The sequence below is a fragment of the Urocampus carinirostris genome, chromosome 1 (assembly GCF_059441175.1).
Source record: "Urocampus carinirostris isolate Australia breed hairy pipefish chromosome 1, RoL_Ucar_1.0, whole genome shotgun sequence".
Taxonomy (NCBI): domain Eukaryota; kingdom Metazoa; phylum Chordata; class Actinopteri; order Syngnathiformes; family Syngnathidae; genus Urocampus; species Urocampus carinirostris.
The window spans coordinates 53916934-53935021 of NC_142349.1; the positions used below are offsets into that span (position 1 = coordinate 53916934).

The 18088-nt window shown below is 40.9% G+C and overlaps 1 protein-coding gene across 1 annotated transcript in view; it reads right to left on the reverse strand.

Moving 5' to 3' along the window:
* The window catches only part of LOC148376245 (solute carrier organic anion transporter family member 5A1-like), a 28408-nt gene extending 13757 nt beyond the window's left edge, over window positions 1-14651 (reverse strand). The window contains exons 1-5 of the mRNA XM_088345179.1: window positions 14483-14651; window positions 10761-10917; window positions 8496-9275; window positions 917-1049; window positions 511-725 (exon numbers count right to left, since the gene is read on the reverse strand). Coding sequence (XP_088201305.1) covers window positions 511-725; window positions 917-1049; window positions 8496-9275; window positions 10761-10839 — 1207 coding nt within the window. The 5' untranslated portion in view covers window positions 10840-10917; window positions 14483-14651. The remainder of the gene's footprint in view (window positions 1-510; window positions 726-916; window positions 1050-8495; window positions 9276-10760; window positions 10918-14482) is intronic.
* Between the last annotated feature and the right edge of the window lie 3437 nt (window positions 14652-18088).

The window sequence follows — 18088 nt, forward strand, 5'->3', positions numbered from 1 at the left end:
GAGAATAAGACAGAAACGGAAGGGAAACAGTGGGAGAGAAAGAGAGCGAAACAGAGAGAGAGAGAGAGAGAGAGAGACAAAGAAAGCAAGAAACATAGGATGAGACACAGAGCAGGAGATGGAAGAGGGAGAGAGCAAAAGAGAGAAGGAGGCCATACATAAAGAGAAAGATAGAGAACAGTGAGAAAGAGAATTGAAGGAAGACACAGAGAGGGAGATGGGAGGAATGAGAGAGCAAGAAAGAGAAAATAGAGAAGTAGAGAGAAAAAGGGAGAGAGGGATCGAGAGGAAGAAATAGAGGAGAGAGAGAGTAGTTGTAAGGAAATAGAGAGGCCGAAAGAATGTAAAAGAGAGGGAAAAAGAGAGGAAGAGATAGAATTGGAGGAAAGAGAGACAAAGAGAAAGTAAGAGAGAAGGAGAGATAAGTATGGTGAGAGAGCAAGATGGATAACACAAGATAGAAATAATGGAGACAGACAGACAGACAGACATATTAGACCAAGCATCTACCTTTAATGTCCTTCCCGAATCCCATGGAGGAGGTGACGGCGGCCTTGCTTCCATTCTTCTCCTTGAGGACGTCATCATCTGAAGAGACGTCCTTCAGGCTGAGCTTTTTCCTCCTCTTCTTCTTCTTGTGTCTTGGTGGCAACTTCTTGGGAAAGGTGAACATGGGGAAGATGACCAGCAACATGGCCACCGCGCACAAAAGGAAGCCGCTCCACCTGACACCACCCAAAACAAAGATCAAGTCTTAATAATTCCCAATTTTTCGGAACTATTCTCAATCTTGTCCATTATTGAGCGAAAAAAAACCCACATTTCATCTTAAGCTAAGGGTAAAAAGGTGGGTCATAAATCTACGTCATGAATCTTTGTTTAATGAATAATTTTTCCCGAATGTCTGATATATCACCAGTTTCCGATGAAACGGGGATCGCTCTGATCAATGTTGACGGCGGTCTTGGGGTCCACGTAGAAGCCGATGAGGACGCCTCCCAACAGGTAGCCTGCCGCCGGGCCCAGAGCCCCCATCACGTACATGATGGCTGCACACAATGAAAACAAAAAAGAGTAAATACAATTTATTACATCAATCAAAAACAAAATAAAACATTTTTCTACTGCAAGTTATTGCAGACAAACAAGACGTGCTAGAGCTCTAGCCCTTTACCTGTTGAAGGGTTCTTTGATTTATTTTTACTTATAAGTATGACAAATTTGACGAAGGAAAAAGTGCTCAGGATACACCTGGAAAGAAATGTGGTATTTTAAATGATCAATGGGGGTAATATTATGGAAATACAGAGTTCATTCCGCAAGAACTTTGCGGAATACATCAGGAAGCAAAAGTTATGCCATCCAAATGACCTAAGGAAATTCGGGGAGGACAGGGCGATTGAGAAGACTTTGTTTGATGAATTTGAATCACCAAAGGGGGGAATATTGTGGAAAAATTGTCAAAACTATGCAAGATACATCTAGAGGAAAAAGATTCGTTGTATAGCTGGGCGATTGGCCAGGGACGCCTGAGAAAGACTTGAGCTGAGGATTTTAAATTATCCAAGGGGGATTGTGGGGATACAGAGTCATCTCTAAAAAAACTCTGCAGGATACATCTAGTAGGAACTGAGTTCTTATATAACTGACGGAGGAACTTAAATACCTTTGGGTAGAATTTTGGATGCACGAATTGTCTAAATTTGTTCAAGTTTAGTATTGTTGATAAGACTAGGGTCCTGAGTTTGAGGAAAGGGTTAATTTGTTTTATTTGGTCGACTGCATGGCGTGTCATGGTTTGGGAAACATTTTAACCAAAAAGGATCTCGTTATTTTTTTAATGTACATAAAGAATTTGCACAAATTACACATATATTACACACACACACAAAGTATATAACGTTTCCAAATTTCAATGGTGCAACCAATAATTATAAGGAAAACTCCAGTGTGAAGAGAATTAATATCAGAACATCTACAAGTTCATTCAGAGTTAAAATTGACCCGACTCTCCTTCCGTGAGAACCCAACTTTACAAATAATGTTATTGAACACGGGCAGCAAGGCGGGGGAGTGGTTAGCGCGTCTGCAGCACAGTTTTGAGGTCACGGGATCAAAACCAGCTACCAGCCTTCCTGTGCGAACTTTGCATGTTTTCCTCGTGCCTGCGTGGGTTTCCTCCGGGCACTCTGGTTTCCTCCCACATTCCAAAAACATGCATGTAGGGTTAATTGGCCGGTCCAAATTGTCCTTGGTGTGAATGAGGGAGTGAGTTGTCTGTCTCTGTGTGCCCTGTGACTGGCTGGCAACCAGTTCAGGGTGTCCCCTGCCCCCTGCCCGAGGATAGCTGTGATGGTATCCAGCACCCCCGCGACCCTACTGAGGATAAGCAGTGCAGATAATGGATGGATGGATGTTATTGAACACCTCCTACAAATAAACCCACAAACAAAGTTAATTGATTGCTGTTGAGATTGTCGAGAGGGGTTGTTCGAACCTCACATTATTTGTTTGCTATAATGTCAAACTGATATAAATTCATATTAAGAGAGATGATGTAAGTGCAGTCACATTCCTCTGTTTATATAAGGCTACCAGCAAACGCATGTAGGACATAATGGACCTACTGTGTCCGCAAGGTCAAGTGAAAATAATCAGATTTTGCCAATTACAGGGATTTGGCACCCAGCTAGCTACCTAGCGTACATTCCTCAGCTCGGCTGGACTCCAAAGGCGTCATGTGACTCGAAAAAGTCTGGCTCTACAGCAGACACTGCAGGACGAAGACTAGGAACCTTCCCGTGGTGTCCTGCGAAGGGCTCTCTCCTGGGAGAGCCTTACGAATCCAACTCAATTCACTCAGACTCGCTCTCTCTTTCTTTCTTGGTCCTCCCTCCTTCTTTGTCTCTCTTTTTCTCTCTTCCCCCTTTACACTCTTGTCTCTCATTTTCTCTATCCCTCTTTCCTACTCCCACCCCACTTCTCTTTTCCCCCTTTTTGCGTTTTACTCTGTCTGTCTTTCTCTCTTTCTATTTGTCCCTCTCTTTCTCTCTCTTCTACTCTCCTCTGTTCTTCTTAGGGCAGGCGACTTCGAGAGCAACCCTGGCCCCCAGTCCAAATGCCAGTGGTGCTTTCGAACCATTCGCTGCGACCACACCCCGATCACCTGTGCTACCTGCCCACGGGGCTTCCATAAATGATGCACCGGCCTGTCCGAACGTACTAAGGACTTCAGACGCTTCGTATGCTTGGTTTGCCTGGGTCACATCCCGTCAGGCCTGGCGGCACAGGACAGTCGCAGCCCCCTCTCCTTCGGAGAACTACGGAGCTTCCAACGAACGAGTCTAGCGCTACTAAGGATTACCTTAGGCGCCTTGAGTGACTCAACAACAACAACAACAGCAGCAGACACTTTTACCAGCCACAGACCATCACACTTCTATTCATAAAAATTGACCTTAACTGGGCTGCTTTGCCGCCTCAGGACCAGGACAACATGGTGAGCTGAAAGGAATAATGAATTCTAGTGTTTACCAGAAAAACCTGAAGGCAAACGTCTGATCATCATTTTGTCCCTTGAAACTCAAGCGCTCTTGGATCATGCAGCAGGACACTTATCCAAAACACACCAGCAAGTTAACCTCTGAATGACTCAAAAAAGACAAAATTAAGGATCTGGAGTGGCCAGGTCAAAGTCAGGATTTATATCCAAAAGAAATGCTGTGGTGCGACCTTAAATGGGCAGTCCATGCTAGAAAACCTAATGATATGGCAGATTTGAAACAAAGAGTGAGCCAAAATTTCTCCACAGCATTGTGAATGATGTTTGATTTCTGTTATTGCCGCCAAAGGTGGCCAAAATTGCTATTAGGTTCAGGGGGCAATTACTTTTTCACATAGGGGCAGATAGGTTTGTTTTTTTTGTGCCTTAATAAATTGAATCAACATTTTTAAACTACATTTTGTATTTCCTTGGGTTGTCTCTGTCTGATATTGAAATTGGTTTGATGATCTGAAACCTTTGTGAGTCATAAAAAAACAAAAAATACAAAAATCAAAGAGGGGGCAAATACTTTTTTCAAAGCACTGTAGTCCCATCAAAGACCCCTCTGGTCCCTGGGGTTTTTCTGAAACATGAACTATGACCAAGAACACACAGCAGGACCAGGTAACCGTCAACTTAGATCAAGTCCCATTCAGGACTCACTTTGGTTCCTGGGGGTTCCCTGAAACAGAAACTGTGACTAAAAACACACAAATCGACTGGGTAACTATCAAGTCTAATCCAGTCCTAACCAGGATTCCTTTTGGTTCCTGAAGGTTCCCTAAAACCAAAACTATGACCTGGAGTGGAAAGAAAACTCACTTTTGAGAGGACTCAGGTTATTCTTACTGGTTTTCAGGTCAACCGCCACCATTATTGTGAAAGTGAAAACTATCCTGCAGCAGATTTTTGCTGAGCCAGCCAGATCTGCAGACAGGGCCCGAGGGGGGCCAGACAGGATGGAATGTTGTGCGTTGTCACAGCAACGAGCTGACACAGCGCTCGTCTCCTTATTGCCATAAAAAAACTTTAAAAAACCCAGGCACAGGCAACCTCTCTCCTGAAATTCTAGTAGAACTTTACTTCAAAGTTCATAGTAAGGACACTGGCAAAAAGTAGAGGTCTGTTTTATTCTCAAACATATAAAATATTTTAAAATATTAAACAGAAATTTTGTAAACTGGATGAAAAGCCCTTTTTTGGTTTTGTGCCTTTGAAGCGTGCTTTTGTAGCCTGCGTAAAACGAACTGCACTGTGTGGCCGCGATCCACTGTCGAATATTGTGTCAAGCAAGGGTTGGCCAAACACACAATTTTCGTACCTTGCAGCTTTTTTGATCAGTTATTTCTGCCTAGAATGAACTGCAATCATTCGGCTCCGATCCATTGTCTCTAACCCTATATTGCTGCGAGGGAGAACTGGCAAAAGCACTTTGGTCGGGAGGTGTGGCGTTCTGGCCCGCCTTAAATGGAATGCATGGTTGTGGACGTAATCCATTAATCTTGGTCCCCATTAATTGGATAATGAGGGATTACAGTATATATCTCTTAGAATAAAATAACTTGTTTTAAATAGCAAATAAAATGTCCTGTTCCACTGGCAGATCATTTAATTTAATTTTCGACTACTGTGAAAATAGTTTCTTAAAAACGAGCACAATGGTAACGTTTTTTTCCCCAATATTTAATGTATTTTTTTACATTAATTTTTTAAATTAAAGTAAAACATATATTTTATGTTTTTCCTTCTTTTATAAGCAAGCTTAAAAATTTCGTATAAAAAGGAGAAAAAAGCTCAAACGATTATGGATTTTTTTAATGGTAGACAATGAAAAACATAAAATTAAAATAAGCAAAACTATTTCAGTAACATAGAACACTCATTCTGAATATTGCTGTTATTTCACTGTATTTGTAATGCTTGTTTTTTTCTTGAAAAACAAGAAAAATTATTTAATTTCTCAAGATCGAATATGAAAAAAAAAATTTCCACCGTCTTTTTTCCAGAGTTTGCCCAGTTTTTAATGTATTTTTCCACTAGACTTAAAGACACGTGAAGGAATACTAGGGACAAGAGAGACATCAAACCAACACATTATTTACCATTATGTTTATATTACAGTTTCTGTTTTTGCCATTTTTATTTGGTAGGCCAGGTTAATAAGCATGATGGGCCGTATGTGGTCCCCGGGCCTCAGTTTGTCCACCTCTGAGCTTACCACATACTGAAAACAGGCCAAATTACACCCACCTAAAGGCTTTTAATAAAATTTGCCACGTGTATTCAACAACATTCCGGCATCCCAGTGTCAGAATGCTGACATTGTTGAACCCAGATAAACTTTCTCAGGTGACTTTCAGAGCCAGAAAACGTCTATTGTTTTTGGGGTAAATCACCTTTTTCTTTCGGCTTTGTTTCTACAAATCTCAAACAGAGGTCACCAACCTTTTCGAAGCAGAGAGCTACTTTTTGTTAATGATTAGCATCAGGAGCTACCTGTTTGATAAGTTGTTATTTTAGAACTGCATTTCATGTTATTACTATATTGTCACTAGGTTATTATAATATTTATAGCAATAGGGTTAAACAAGGCTCAGTCAACCACTCAAACCTTTGCCTTGTAAAACAGCCACTGAGGGATTTACAGATATTCTATTAAATTATATACTTTGTCGCCTACTTTGTCATATTTACCATTTACCAGCTCAGTAGCCTAGATGGTAGGGCGCCCACTTTGAGACTGGGAGGTCGCTGGTTCGCGCCTCGGCCGAGTCATAGTCATACCTAAGACTTATAACATTGGTAAACGGCGGCGCCCTCTGTTGGCTGCGGCTGCATCGGCTCGCTACAACGGGTCAGGTGTATCGACATTTCGGTCTGTGTACATTGTTACAAAGAATGACAATACAAAGGAAATTAATTATAATTATTATATTTTGTCATATATTTGTAACGTGCTTTGTCACATACTTCTTTGCATATGTTGTTGCATACTTTGTCACATACTTTGGCGTTAATTTTGTCGTGTATCAAGTCACTCATTTGGTTAAGTATTTTGCAGTGTATTTTGTCAAAAGATACAATAATACAATAAATTATAGGCCAATTTTAAAAAGAATCATGGACATATTCATCATGTATTATAAAGGACTAATCATTTCAACGATTTCTCATGCTTTTTGAAAATCAAACTAGACAGAAAATTACATTATTACAAAATTACAAACTTTGAACCTAACCATAACCTTATCGTGTTTTGTTCACCACTAGCGGCACTATAACTCAGTACAATCGAAATACAAGAATACAAGAGAAAAAACACCATCGCAAAGACAAATGCTGGTATGTTACATTTTCTTTAGCAGATAACATTAACAATATTGTTTTCCACTTCTCAATATAAGTCGCAGTCTATTTAAAAATACAATTTAAGAAGAAATCAACTTCAATCTTCATATGGGTCCCATGATGACAAACTGAAAATTATGAAATCAATAACAGTTTAAAGTATGTCGTTTCCTCCACCTTGACAGACATTAGGTGTGATATTCTTTCTCCTCCACACACGAGAAGTTGTTTCTCCTGGATTACGACGTCTCCGGTTTTCTACTTTACGGTGTGGAATAAGATGTTTTTTGACCCCCCTTTTTTGGGCAATTACCCACGATACCACGATGATAAACTTTGCAGTGTTCATGTTGAGTTACGTGTCTGAGATGCCTGTCAGCTATTGGTTAACGGAATACCAGATGCTGGTTTGCTATTGGCTGAACTACGCCTCGCAATGAATTTCTCTTTCTTCATTCATTTACATACTTGCACCACTTATCCTCAGTAGGGTCGCGGGGTTGCTGGAGCCCAACCCAGCCGTCACTCTAAACTGGTTGCCAGCCAGTCGCAGGGCACACATAGACCGACAACTCATTCACACATAGGGACAATTTTGAACCGGCCAATTAACCTGACATGCATGATTTAGTAATGTGGGGGGAAACTGGAGTGCCCGGGGGGAACCCACACAAGCACGGGGGGAACATGAAACCTCCGCATAGAAAGGCAGGTAGCTGGATTTGAGCCCATGACCTCAGAACTGTGCCGCGGACGCGCTAACCACTCAGCTTTGGTGCCGCCTTGGAGTTCTTACAGTGGTCTCAATTTGGATTTCATGCGTCTTATAGTCTGGTGTGCATTGTGTATGAAAAAGACAAAATACTTTTTTGGGGGTGCGTCTTATAACAAGGGCCTCGAACACCTTTTTGATGGCCAAATTCAAGAATTTTTTAGGACATTCAAAGCCAATTTTCTACTTTCTCCAGGACCATGAAAAAATGAAATCTGGTGTGAATCATGTATTTACCAGGTTCGCAAATATATAAATAAGATTTACATTTTAATTAGATGTACGAGTTTTAGACCCAGAATGAAATTGAGGATATATTTCCTTTTTAGATAAATTTCTCCCCATATAGGTTTTGGATTAAAATGAGATCAAAATGCAGCCTATATTTTCCTGTTAGTTCTTCAGTAAATTCTTCCCAATACAAATTACCACTGGGAAACACTACCCATTTTCATCATGGCCCATAAAAAATGTCCAAAATTGAAACGTAATTGTTGCACTAATGCACATTTCATAGAGTCCTGTTTAGGTGTAAGATGCACTGGTCCTATTGGGCGCAAACTGTAGGGGGTGAGGACGCTTCATAGGTCCATACAAACGAATGACAGCTCCTGTTAATCACGAGGAAAAAAGAAATGCAATTGCAAAGCGAAGCCACCAGAGCACTACCTGCGTCATTTTTAAGTAGACTTGTTGACAAAGATGGCAACGATTTCAAGCATTTACAAGCACTTCAATAAAAAAATTCAAGGATTTCAAGCACCCGGGCAAACCCTGTATAATCTGCTTTTAAAAAAACGCTAGCTAGCTCCGGCATCGGTGAGTGCTTACCCAGGTAGAGCGATGCATTCTCCTTCTTGACGTTATCATCCAAGTAGGTGGGCCCCAAGGTATAAATTGGCGTGGACCCCATGCCCACCAGGATCTGCGCCACCACGAAGAGCGCCACATACAAGTTGTGTTCATTTCCCTCCTGGTCCCTCGGGCACGAAGCCACCTGGGGGCGCTCTCGCCGACTAGAGTTAGCACTCAGGCACAAACCATCATTGGCCAAGGACGAGTTGACTTCCTGGATTTGGTAGGCCGGCGAGATAAAGTGCGGTAATGAAAAGAGGGCAGCACCGGCGGCGATGAAGATCCCGCCTACCGCCAGCCATCGCGGTCTCTGGCCCCGCCCCCCAAAATAACTGATGAAGACCACAACCAATAGGCTTCCGATATCAAAGCAGCTGACCAGCAGGCCCGATTCGGAACTTCGCAAACTGTATCGCTTTTCAATGGTGGTGATGACGCTGCTCAGGTAGCCTGACACCATTAGTGATTGGACAAAAGTCAGGTAGCACATGCAAAACAGGAAGCAGCGAGAGTCCTGCAGGATTCGACCCAGGAACTTGCGACACGAAGCACCCAGGCCGGGTAGGAAAGCCGGGGGCGGGGTCAGGAGGCGGGTCGGCGTCTTTTCGCGACGACGAATCGCGTCAGACGAGGGCGGTGGTTGATCCAAGGCTCCTTTGCCCGTCTTGGGGGCGGGGCTTCCGGAAGGGGGAGGGATAAAGCGGGTGCTCTCCTCTGCCATGACAGAAGATGACAGTGAGGCCTCCTGAGGGTGGCCTGAAAGCAGAAGATTTGGACTGATGTAAGACCCAGGGTTGTAAAATTATGACAATTTCATTTTCTAGAGATGTTTCTCTGTTGTTGAATTTCTTCATATTAACACATTCATTGAGTAAGTAGGACGAATCCTGCCATATTTAGAAATAAATGTATTGATGAAAAGCTACAAAAATATGCCCTATAAATAAATAAACACAAATGTAAGTCCAGTGGTGGGGTGTGAGGGCCTGAAAGGCCTTCTCTGCTGGCTTTAAAAGTCAAGTCAAGGCATGTTTATCTGTATAGCCCTTAATCACAGTCTCAAGGGGCTGCACGGATCACAAACGAATGCAAATTACAAACTATTATTACACCATCCCAAGAAAAAAAACTCAAAAACCTCACAATAAAGAAAATGAAGAAACCTTGAGAAGGGACTGCACATGAGGTAATCCCCCTTCCAGGATGACCAGGCTGCAATGGATGTTGCATTAACAAACAATAAAAAGGAAACCTAAATATAAAATAGATAAAGTATAATTTAAAATAGAAAAAAATAAAAAGGATGGCCAGGTTGCAATAGATGCAGCATTAACAAACAATACACAGATATTGTCAACATGAGCTATCTGAATCATGTTATGTTAATTATATATTGTCCACCAATACATATTAACTAAATCCAATTTTTCTGACAGTTAACCTTATTTCATTGCTTTCCCCCTTGGCTGCACTGCTTGCATGTGTGCTTTAATTTCAAGCATTTAACCAATCACGTTTCATCCATTAGTTGTTGCCAGGCTCAGAAATCTGCCTTGAGGTCTTCAAAAGCAGATCTGAAGGCCGTTGTGAGACCTAACAAGTGACAAAGAAACTGTTGGCTTAGCTAGTCAGATTTTCAAGTTGGCTTCTTGCAGGCATAAGAAACATCACCTAGAGGGCGGGCAGTAATGCACCAAAGTGATTGTACCAGAAGCCTTAAACAAGGAAATACACCGTTTTGTTGATTAAACATAGAAAGACTTTTGCTAGCAGGAAAATATCATTTTAGGTCAATTTTAGCCAACTAACTAACAATTATGAGCAGTACCCTTGACACCAGTTAAGCACCCCTGGCTCGACTTTTCCATTAGATTTTTAAGTATGCAGGGAAGCAGAGCTCCACAACAAAAAGGTGAAAAAAATGGAAATTGTAAAATATACTTATAGAATGTGTGGTTTTTGGGGGCAAGCATGGACTTTTATTTTGGCCGGTCGGTGCTAAAATGTGAATCATTTTCTGATCTAAACAAACTTCAAGCTACAAAATAAATAAAAGCTAAAATAAACAAGAAAATGCATAAATATGTTTATAAATTGCATTTACGTCATATATTTTTGTATTAAAGTCATTTATTAAATGGCATATATATTTGTAAGTATTTATTTATACATTTAATTCTACAAATGGCAGGGTGGGTCCTCCATCCTCTAGGGAGCACTGTAGACTATGTAGTTTGGTACCTGCGTCCTCATCTCCTTCACTGGAAGCGCCAGTGTCCTTGCGAAGGGACGCCGACAACTCGGCCAAGTCGGCCTCCATCACCACCGCCGCCGTCCGCTTCCCGTCCGGTCCGGCTGATCACGCTAAGGCCGCCTCACGGGGCCATGACGTCTTCAGCTAGCAAAAAAAGGCGACACAAGATAGAGTTTTCATTTAATTTTGCAAGGCTAAAGTGACAGCGGGTAATAATTCACCACTAGAGGTCTTAGCTTAGAATTGATTTGAAGCATGTGCATTTGAAGAAGACAGACTACCTAAGCTTGAAGGATACTGATCTGCAAAATTCTCAACCCCATTTCCAGATTTTCTTGCAACAAAAGACAGAACAAGTTTGATACACACAGAGCGGCTGAAAAGAGCCAAACACTGGAATGATCAAAAAGGGCTAACTTCAGCGACTAGCAGAAAAAGCTAGAAAAAAAGATGCCGGTAAAACATTGCAAGAGCCAAAATTGGGACCCTGAATCACAGAAAAACAGCACCATGAGTGACTAGAGCAGGAAACAGAGGGAAAAAGTCAAAGGTGCCTGATTGTGACTTGACTTAAATTGCGCAACTAAGTGAATTTTATTGAATGAGCAGCTATGGAAGGAAAGTGACACCAAAGGACAAAGAAGGAGCCGTTAACAAAAACAATAGTGGCTGGCAGTGAGCATTAGCAGCCAAGTAGCTAAAATTACTAAAGAAGGAAACAGTGGAGAGAAAAAAGTCAAACATAATGAGAGACAGATGCCTGAAACACGGGTCCCAGTTTAGGAAGGGGAGTGACACTGAAGGACAAAGCAGCAGCACACAACACTAACAATAGCAGTGACATATAGCCTGCCGCAGAGTGGCTGGCATGAGATGCTAGAGAAGGAAACAGTGGAGAAAAATGCACCAGATGCCTGAATTACATGACACAGCAACGTTCCCTTGCTTGAGCAGCAGTGAAAGGCAAGTGACACTGAAGAACAAAGCAGGAGCATTTAAAAATAACAAAAGGCTAGTCGAGAGTCATAGCCTGGAGCTGTAAAACATAACAGTGATGTTATGTGGCTAATACCATAAGTACTACCAAAAATGGCATATTTTTATGGTGCATGTGCAGTGTGTACGCCAATGCTTGTCATTGTACAATATGTTGACCTGTGTCTCTCACAGGAGTAAATACCTGTCCAAGCTAACATGCCTCGTCTCATCATTGAGCGTAGAAACAGTGGACAAAAAAAGTCAGCGATGACAAGTGCCAGTTGCCTGAATCACGAAACTCAGCCGTGAGGGGCGAGGGACACTGAAGGACAAAGCAGTACCAGCCAACGATAACAATAGCTGCAATGGCCTGCAGCCAAGTGGCTAACAAGAATGGCTAGAAAAGGAAACTGTGAAGAAAGAGCGACAAATGTATGGCAAACATCATATTTGGGGCTTAGTTGTGTGCGTTAAGTGGCTGTTTTGTGAAAAAAATGGCACTGAGACAAGTAAGCTTCATAAAATAGTCATTCAGGCTTCCGTATAAGTAACATAGTTGCCAAACATTGCTTCTTTAACTTCTGAAATACAATTACATGTCTTATAAAAAAAAAAATCATGTTTATAATCTAGTACAAGGACCACAAACCCAGCCCCCAAGTACCTAAATTATTCTCATAAACTTAATTGTGATTAAGGATCTAGGCCGAGGTCTGGGACATCTCTGAAGAGCGAGATAATGCTTTACACTGAAAAAAACAACAGCAACCAGGTATTGAAGGTGCTGTACCCAAGTCAGATCAGGAGTCTTCTTCTGCTTTGCTCTGGTTCATGTGGGTAAGCAAGCCAGGTCAAAATAAAATAGCCTGGAAATGAAATTATATGCATTTATATAGCGCTTTTCAAGTCAATAAAGACTTCCCAAAGCGCTTTACAATGTGCTTCACATTTACCAATAGCGGCCGTGCAGCCATGTAAGGCACTAACCTGCTTAGTGGGGGCATTAGGGGTTCAGTGTCTTACCCAAGGACACTTCGACATGTAACACGGAGGAGCCGGGATTCAAAGTGCGATCTCTTGATCCCAAGACGAGCGCTCTAAACTCCTGAGCTACTGCTCAGGAGAGGTATTGCAGGCTGTACATGCGCAAAACACACCACAGGAATTTGTACCCCGACGACACTGGCAGTTGCGGGATCCCTGAACATGTATTTTGGCTTATCATCTGAATCAATTGTGTTTTATTTAAATTAACTAAGTATTTGGTCACCACTAGGGTACGCAATATAATACACACTGGGCCTTCAAAAGTCACATCGCAATCGCTAGCATTGTGAAGCCTTCCAGTTTTATCCACCAATAGAATAGAATTAAGGAAATGCCCTCGGGGGAAAAAGGTTCCTCTCTTGGACTGGACCTTCCTCGATTTGGATGTCCCTATCCTGGAGGGATGACAAATACGCCCCTCCTCCCCCCGTTTTACGTCCCCCCCGCCTACATCGCCCCCGTCCCCCGTCAAGGGCATCCATCGGTCGTATCATTTGTTGTGCAAGAAAAATAACAACAGCAGCACAAAGATGATGAGCATCACTCAGGGAGGGGACAAGGGGATGGGGGACAACAGATGCTGCGTTCAATGACGACAGGAAAAAAAAGGAAAAAAAACACCGCAGTGCCGCTATGGACAAAACACCTCGGAATTACGAGCAAAAAAAGGAAAGGGCACGGTCCCTTCAAAGTAAGAGACTCGTTCGAAAATCCCACCAGAGTGTTTTCATCCATATTTACATGTAATAAAAATAATTTCAATTGTTATTAATCCGTCCTTTTGCCTTTGGGTCAAAATGACCCGCTACTGTATTATCGATACCCGGGGGTGGTGTGTGGGCTATCCCCTAAACTACGTTAGATTTCACTTTAAATGGTATAGCTTTTCCTCGATTGGTCCCAACAATAGAAGAAAATAAAATGTTGGTTTTATTCACAATTCTGTGTAAAATGCTCCTTAAAATGAAGACAACAAGAAGGTGAAAAAAACGATTCAATTAAATAGAGGTTCCGTCTCAGTCATCGTCGAACTCCGTTAGGAATACGGTGTATTTTCAATGTTGACCATTCAGAGGCGTCCAAATCAGAATATTTGAGTATTTTTTTTAACACAAAGTGAATTTTTAGTGTTATATTTAATATTCGGTCGTAGTATAAATGAAATTTACGACGTGTTGATATCTTAAAGCAATAATAATATCAACAAAGAATCATCGGAGCGGAAGGTCGACGTTCACCGTTAAGCGTCGTACCAAACAGAACATTTGAATATTTTTCCCCACGATTTTTTTTTTTAACGTTTTATGAAACGTTTTGGCTGTGATATTAATGTTATTTACAGTTTAGCGTGACTTAAACCAAGAATAACAACAACGAAGCATCATGGAAGCGGTAGCAAGTCGACTACCAAGCAAAAATTCTCAAGTCGTGTTTTGGGGGTAAACAAATATGCGACTAGACTTGAATAGAAAAAATCAATAACATAAAACATATTCATCCTTCCATATTACAATACAATTATAAAAAAAACACACAGCGTCAAGGTTTTATTGTGAAAAGTATTCCCAGGATGACCCAGCTAGCCTGCAGCTAGCATCGCACGTCAAGCGCCGCAGTGATGCTCAATTCGATGTTGAATGAAAATTAAAAATAAATGAAAATATGACATTAAATGTGAACTCACTTGACGCCTCGACGTGAACAGACGACAAAGCGTTACGCGGCCATGTTGGGCGTCCACGCGTGAGGCTGCTGACGGGTGACGAAAAAAAAGGAAAGAAAAGCGCTCTCTTTCGGCTTGTTTGTTGGAGGAGCCGAGACGAGCTATAAAGCTAGCGATAGTCAGGCGAACGAAGGAAACGCGGTGCGTGACTACCTTGAAAATAAAAGCATGGATTCTCGACTGAAAATAGGCAGATATATTTCTTCGTATTTAATCAACAAAGGGAGTGTGTGTCATCATTTTTTTAAAAAGAAGAGGAAACACAGCTTACAGTTTAGAAACAATATGAAAATATATTGATATCGTCATTTTAAAAGGAGAGGAAACATGGCTTATGGTCACTTTCACAATAAAAGCAAGCTCATATTCTCGAACCAAAATTCGTCACTATTCAAAAAACAAGGGAATCAAGCTTGTGGTGACTTAAAGAAGTACACCCGTTTGAACAAAAAAAAAGATATTTCTTTTTTTATAATTACAAAAAGTCGGAAACAGGGCTTGCACCCACCGTCACAGTAAAACTATATATTAAGGAAGCAAAACAAAATTATATTCATGTATGCTTCTTTCATAATTAAAAAAAAGATAATTTGTGTAATTAAAGCTCCTTCTTTTTCGCCATATTCACAATGAAAATATGTGTACTTCAAAACCAAAACAAGAAGATCTATTTTTTTCATTGTTACAAAAATAGGAGAAACCCCGGCTCTTGGCCACCTTCACAATAAAGGTATACACTGTATTTGAGAACCTAAACAAGATTACTTTTCCTCATGAGTAAATAAATGGTCGAACCACGGCTTGTGGTTACCTACACATTAAAAGCAAATATTATAGTAAAAAAAAAAAAAATGCGGCTTGTTGCCACCTTTACAATAAAAATGGTTTTATTTAAGAACCAAAAAGGAGAATATTTTTTTCATAATAAAAAAATGGAGGAAACCCAGCATCAAAGTATGTCTTTAAAAAACAAACAAAGAATATATGTCTTCTTCAAATTTAAAAAAGGAGGATACACAACTTGTGTCGTTCTTTAAGTCGAGTCATGTTTCTTTGTATAGCCCTTAATCACGAAGAGTCTCAAAGAGCTGCACAGACCAAAGATTATTGCAAACCACAGATTATTATTACGCCATCCCCTGATCTAAAACCTACATGAGGGCAAGGAAAACCTCAACATGAGGAAAATGAAGAAACCTTGAGAAGGGACTGCACATGAGGTAATCCCACTTCCAGGATGACCAGGCTGCAATGGATGTTGCAATAACAAATAATAATACGCAGATATTGCCAACATGAAATATAGGTTATCCATATGCTATAGAATAGAAGTGTGTTTTAAGCTTGTATTTAAACATTTCCACTGAGGTTGCAGCTCAAATCTCAGGGGGAAGAGCATTCCACAGCACCGGGGCCTGAATGGAGAACGCTCTCAAACCTGCGTATCTCTTCTTGGCTCTTGGGATCATTAGTAGACCAGCATTTTCAGAGCGAAGGCTACGGACCGGGACTTAGGGGGAAATCAAATCTGAAAGATATGAAGGAGCAAGTCCATGCATGATTTTGTATCCTACCAACAGAACCCTAAAATCACAAGAAAAGAACATCTTCTAGAAACAAATCATAAGATATATATGTTTTGCATTGTTAAAAAGGGAGGAACAAAGCTAAACCCTTTTGGTCAGTACAGCCGTTTGAGACTTTTTGTAATTAAGAGCTATACAAATAAACATGACTTGACTTAATTTGTGGCCACCTTTCACAATAAAAGCATTTATTTTATAACCAAAGCGAAAAGATAGACGTGTTCTTCATCATTAGATAAGGAGTAAACACTACTTGTTCCCATCTTCACTGTAAAACAACTTCTTTAGAACCAAAATAGGAAGATTTTTTTTCATCAAAATGTAAAAAGGAGAGGATGTGCGGTTTGTGGTCATCTTCAAGCCAAGTCAAGTCAAGTCATGTTTATTTGTACAGCCCTCAATCACAAGAAGTCTCAAAGGGCTGTACAGAAAATAGACTATTATTACACCATCCCCTGATTTAAAACCGACATGAGGGTAAGGAAAAACTCGAAAACCTCAACATGAGAAAAATGAAGAAACCTTGAGAAGGGACCGCACATGAGGTAATCCCTCTTCCAGGATGACCAGGCTACAATGGAAGTTGCAAGAACAAATAATATACAGTTATCATTAACAGGAAATATAGGTCATTCATAAGCTATAGAATAGAAGTGTGTTGAAGAGATTGTAATGTCAGTGACTTTTGTTGCTGTTGTTTGTATCCCGCAGTGTCCCTTTCATATCAAAGGACGTGTCAGGAGAGATGAGGAGGAGACAGATGCGTAAACAGTACGATATATTTTTTTCATGATTAAAAAAGGAACAAACACAAACAACAGCAAAAATAAGAAGACATAATTTTTTACCAACAAAAAGGGGAGGAAACACAGCTAGTGGCTATCTTCACAATAAAACCATATATTTCAGAACCCAAACAAGATGAGATTGTCAGGACCAGGACGGAAACAGGACCCATTTTCGTGACATCAATCACAAGTTTTATTAAAAGAAAGAGGAAGGGCTGCGCCCACGATACGGTGTTCGCTGGGCGCAGGAAGAAAATCGCTCTCGTACTCGGATTGTGATCCGAACACGGAAGTGGATCTTCCGTAGCGAGTGATGGCGGTGTCAGGGGGGGGAAACTGGTCGGACTGGGAGAGCAAGACGTGGTCAAGGTCGGAAACAAGTCGTAAGCAAGAACGAGAAAGTAAACGTAGTCTGGAACAAAAAGGGGGAGAGAGCAGATGTGGTCAGGATCTAAACGGGTTGTAGCCAGAGACAGACGGGAGCAAAAACGGGACAGGTGGGAATCAGGGTCGAAAAAGGCTTGCCTAGTATACACTGAGGATCACAGACGAACTGACAACAGGTGATTGACACGACTGATTTCAAATAGTGACAGGGAGCCAATCAGAACCCGCGGCGGTTGGCGCCAAATGAGCGGGCACAGCTGAGTCACGTCAGAGATATTTTTCTTCATAATTGACAAAAAAGAGGAAAAAACAACTTGTAGCCATTGTCACAATAAAAACATATATTCTAGAACCAAAATAATATAGATTTTCTTCAAAATATAAAAAAACAGAAAATACAGCATATCTTCATTATAATTAGAAAAAAATAAAAAGAACAAATATTTAAAGGACTGTTTAAAGTGACTGTGTGTAAAATTTTGTGCCATCTAATGGTGAAAGAAACACACAAAAGGTGTCAAATTGAATGTTTTCTTTTTAATGATGATCAGAAATGATCTATTACACAAAAAACTTTAATGGAGGCTCAGAGAAACTTTGCAAGTCAACTCTGAGGTCTAATTATCATATTTAATCAGATATACGCAGAGAGCGATCAATTAAGATTGTAGCCGAAAGACAAGGAAGATTTATCCCGAGACAAAAGGCAGTACGGTCACGTGATTGGCTCACCTCAGATCATCTTTTACTATCTTTAGATTTGATCTTTTTGAGCCTTTTAAGCAACTCAAATACGCAAAAATATT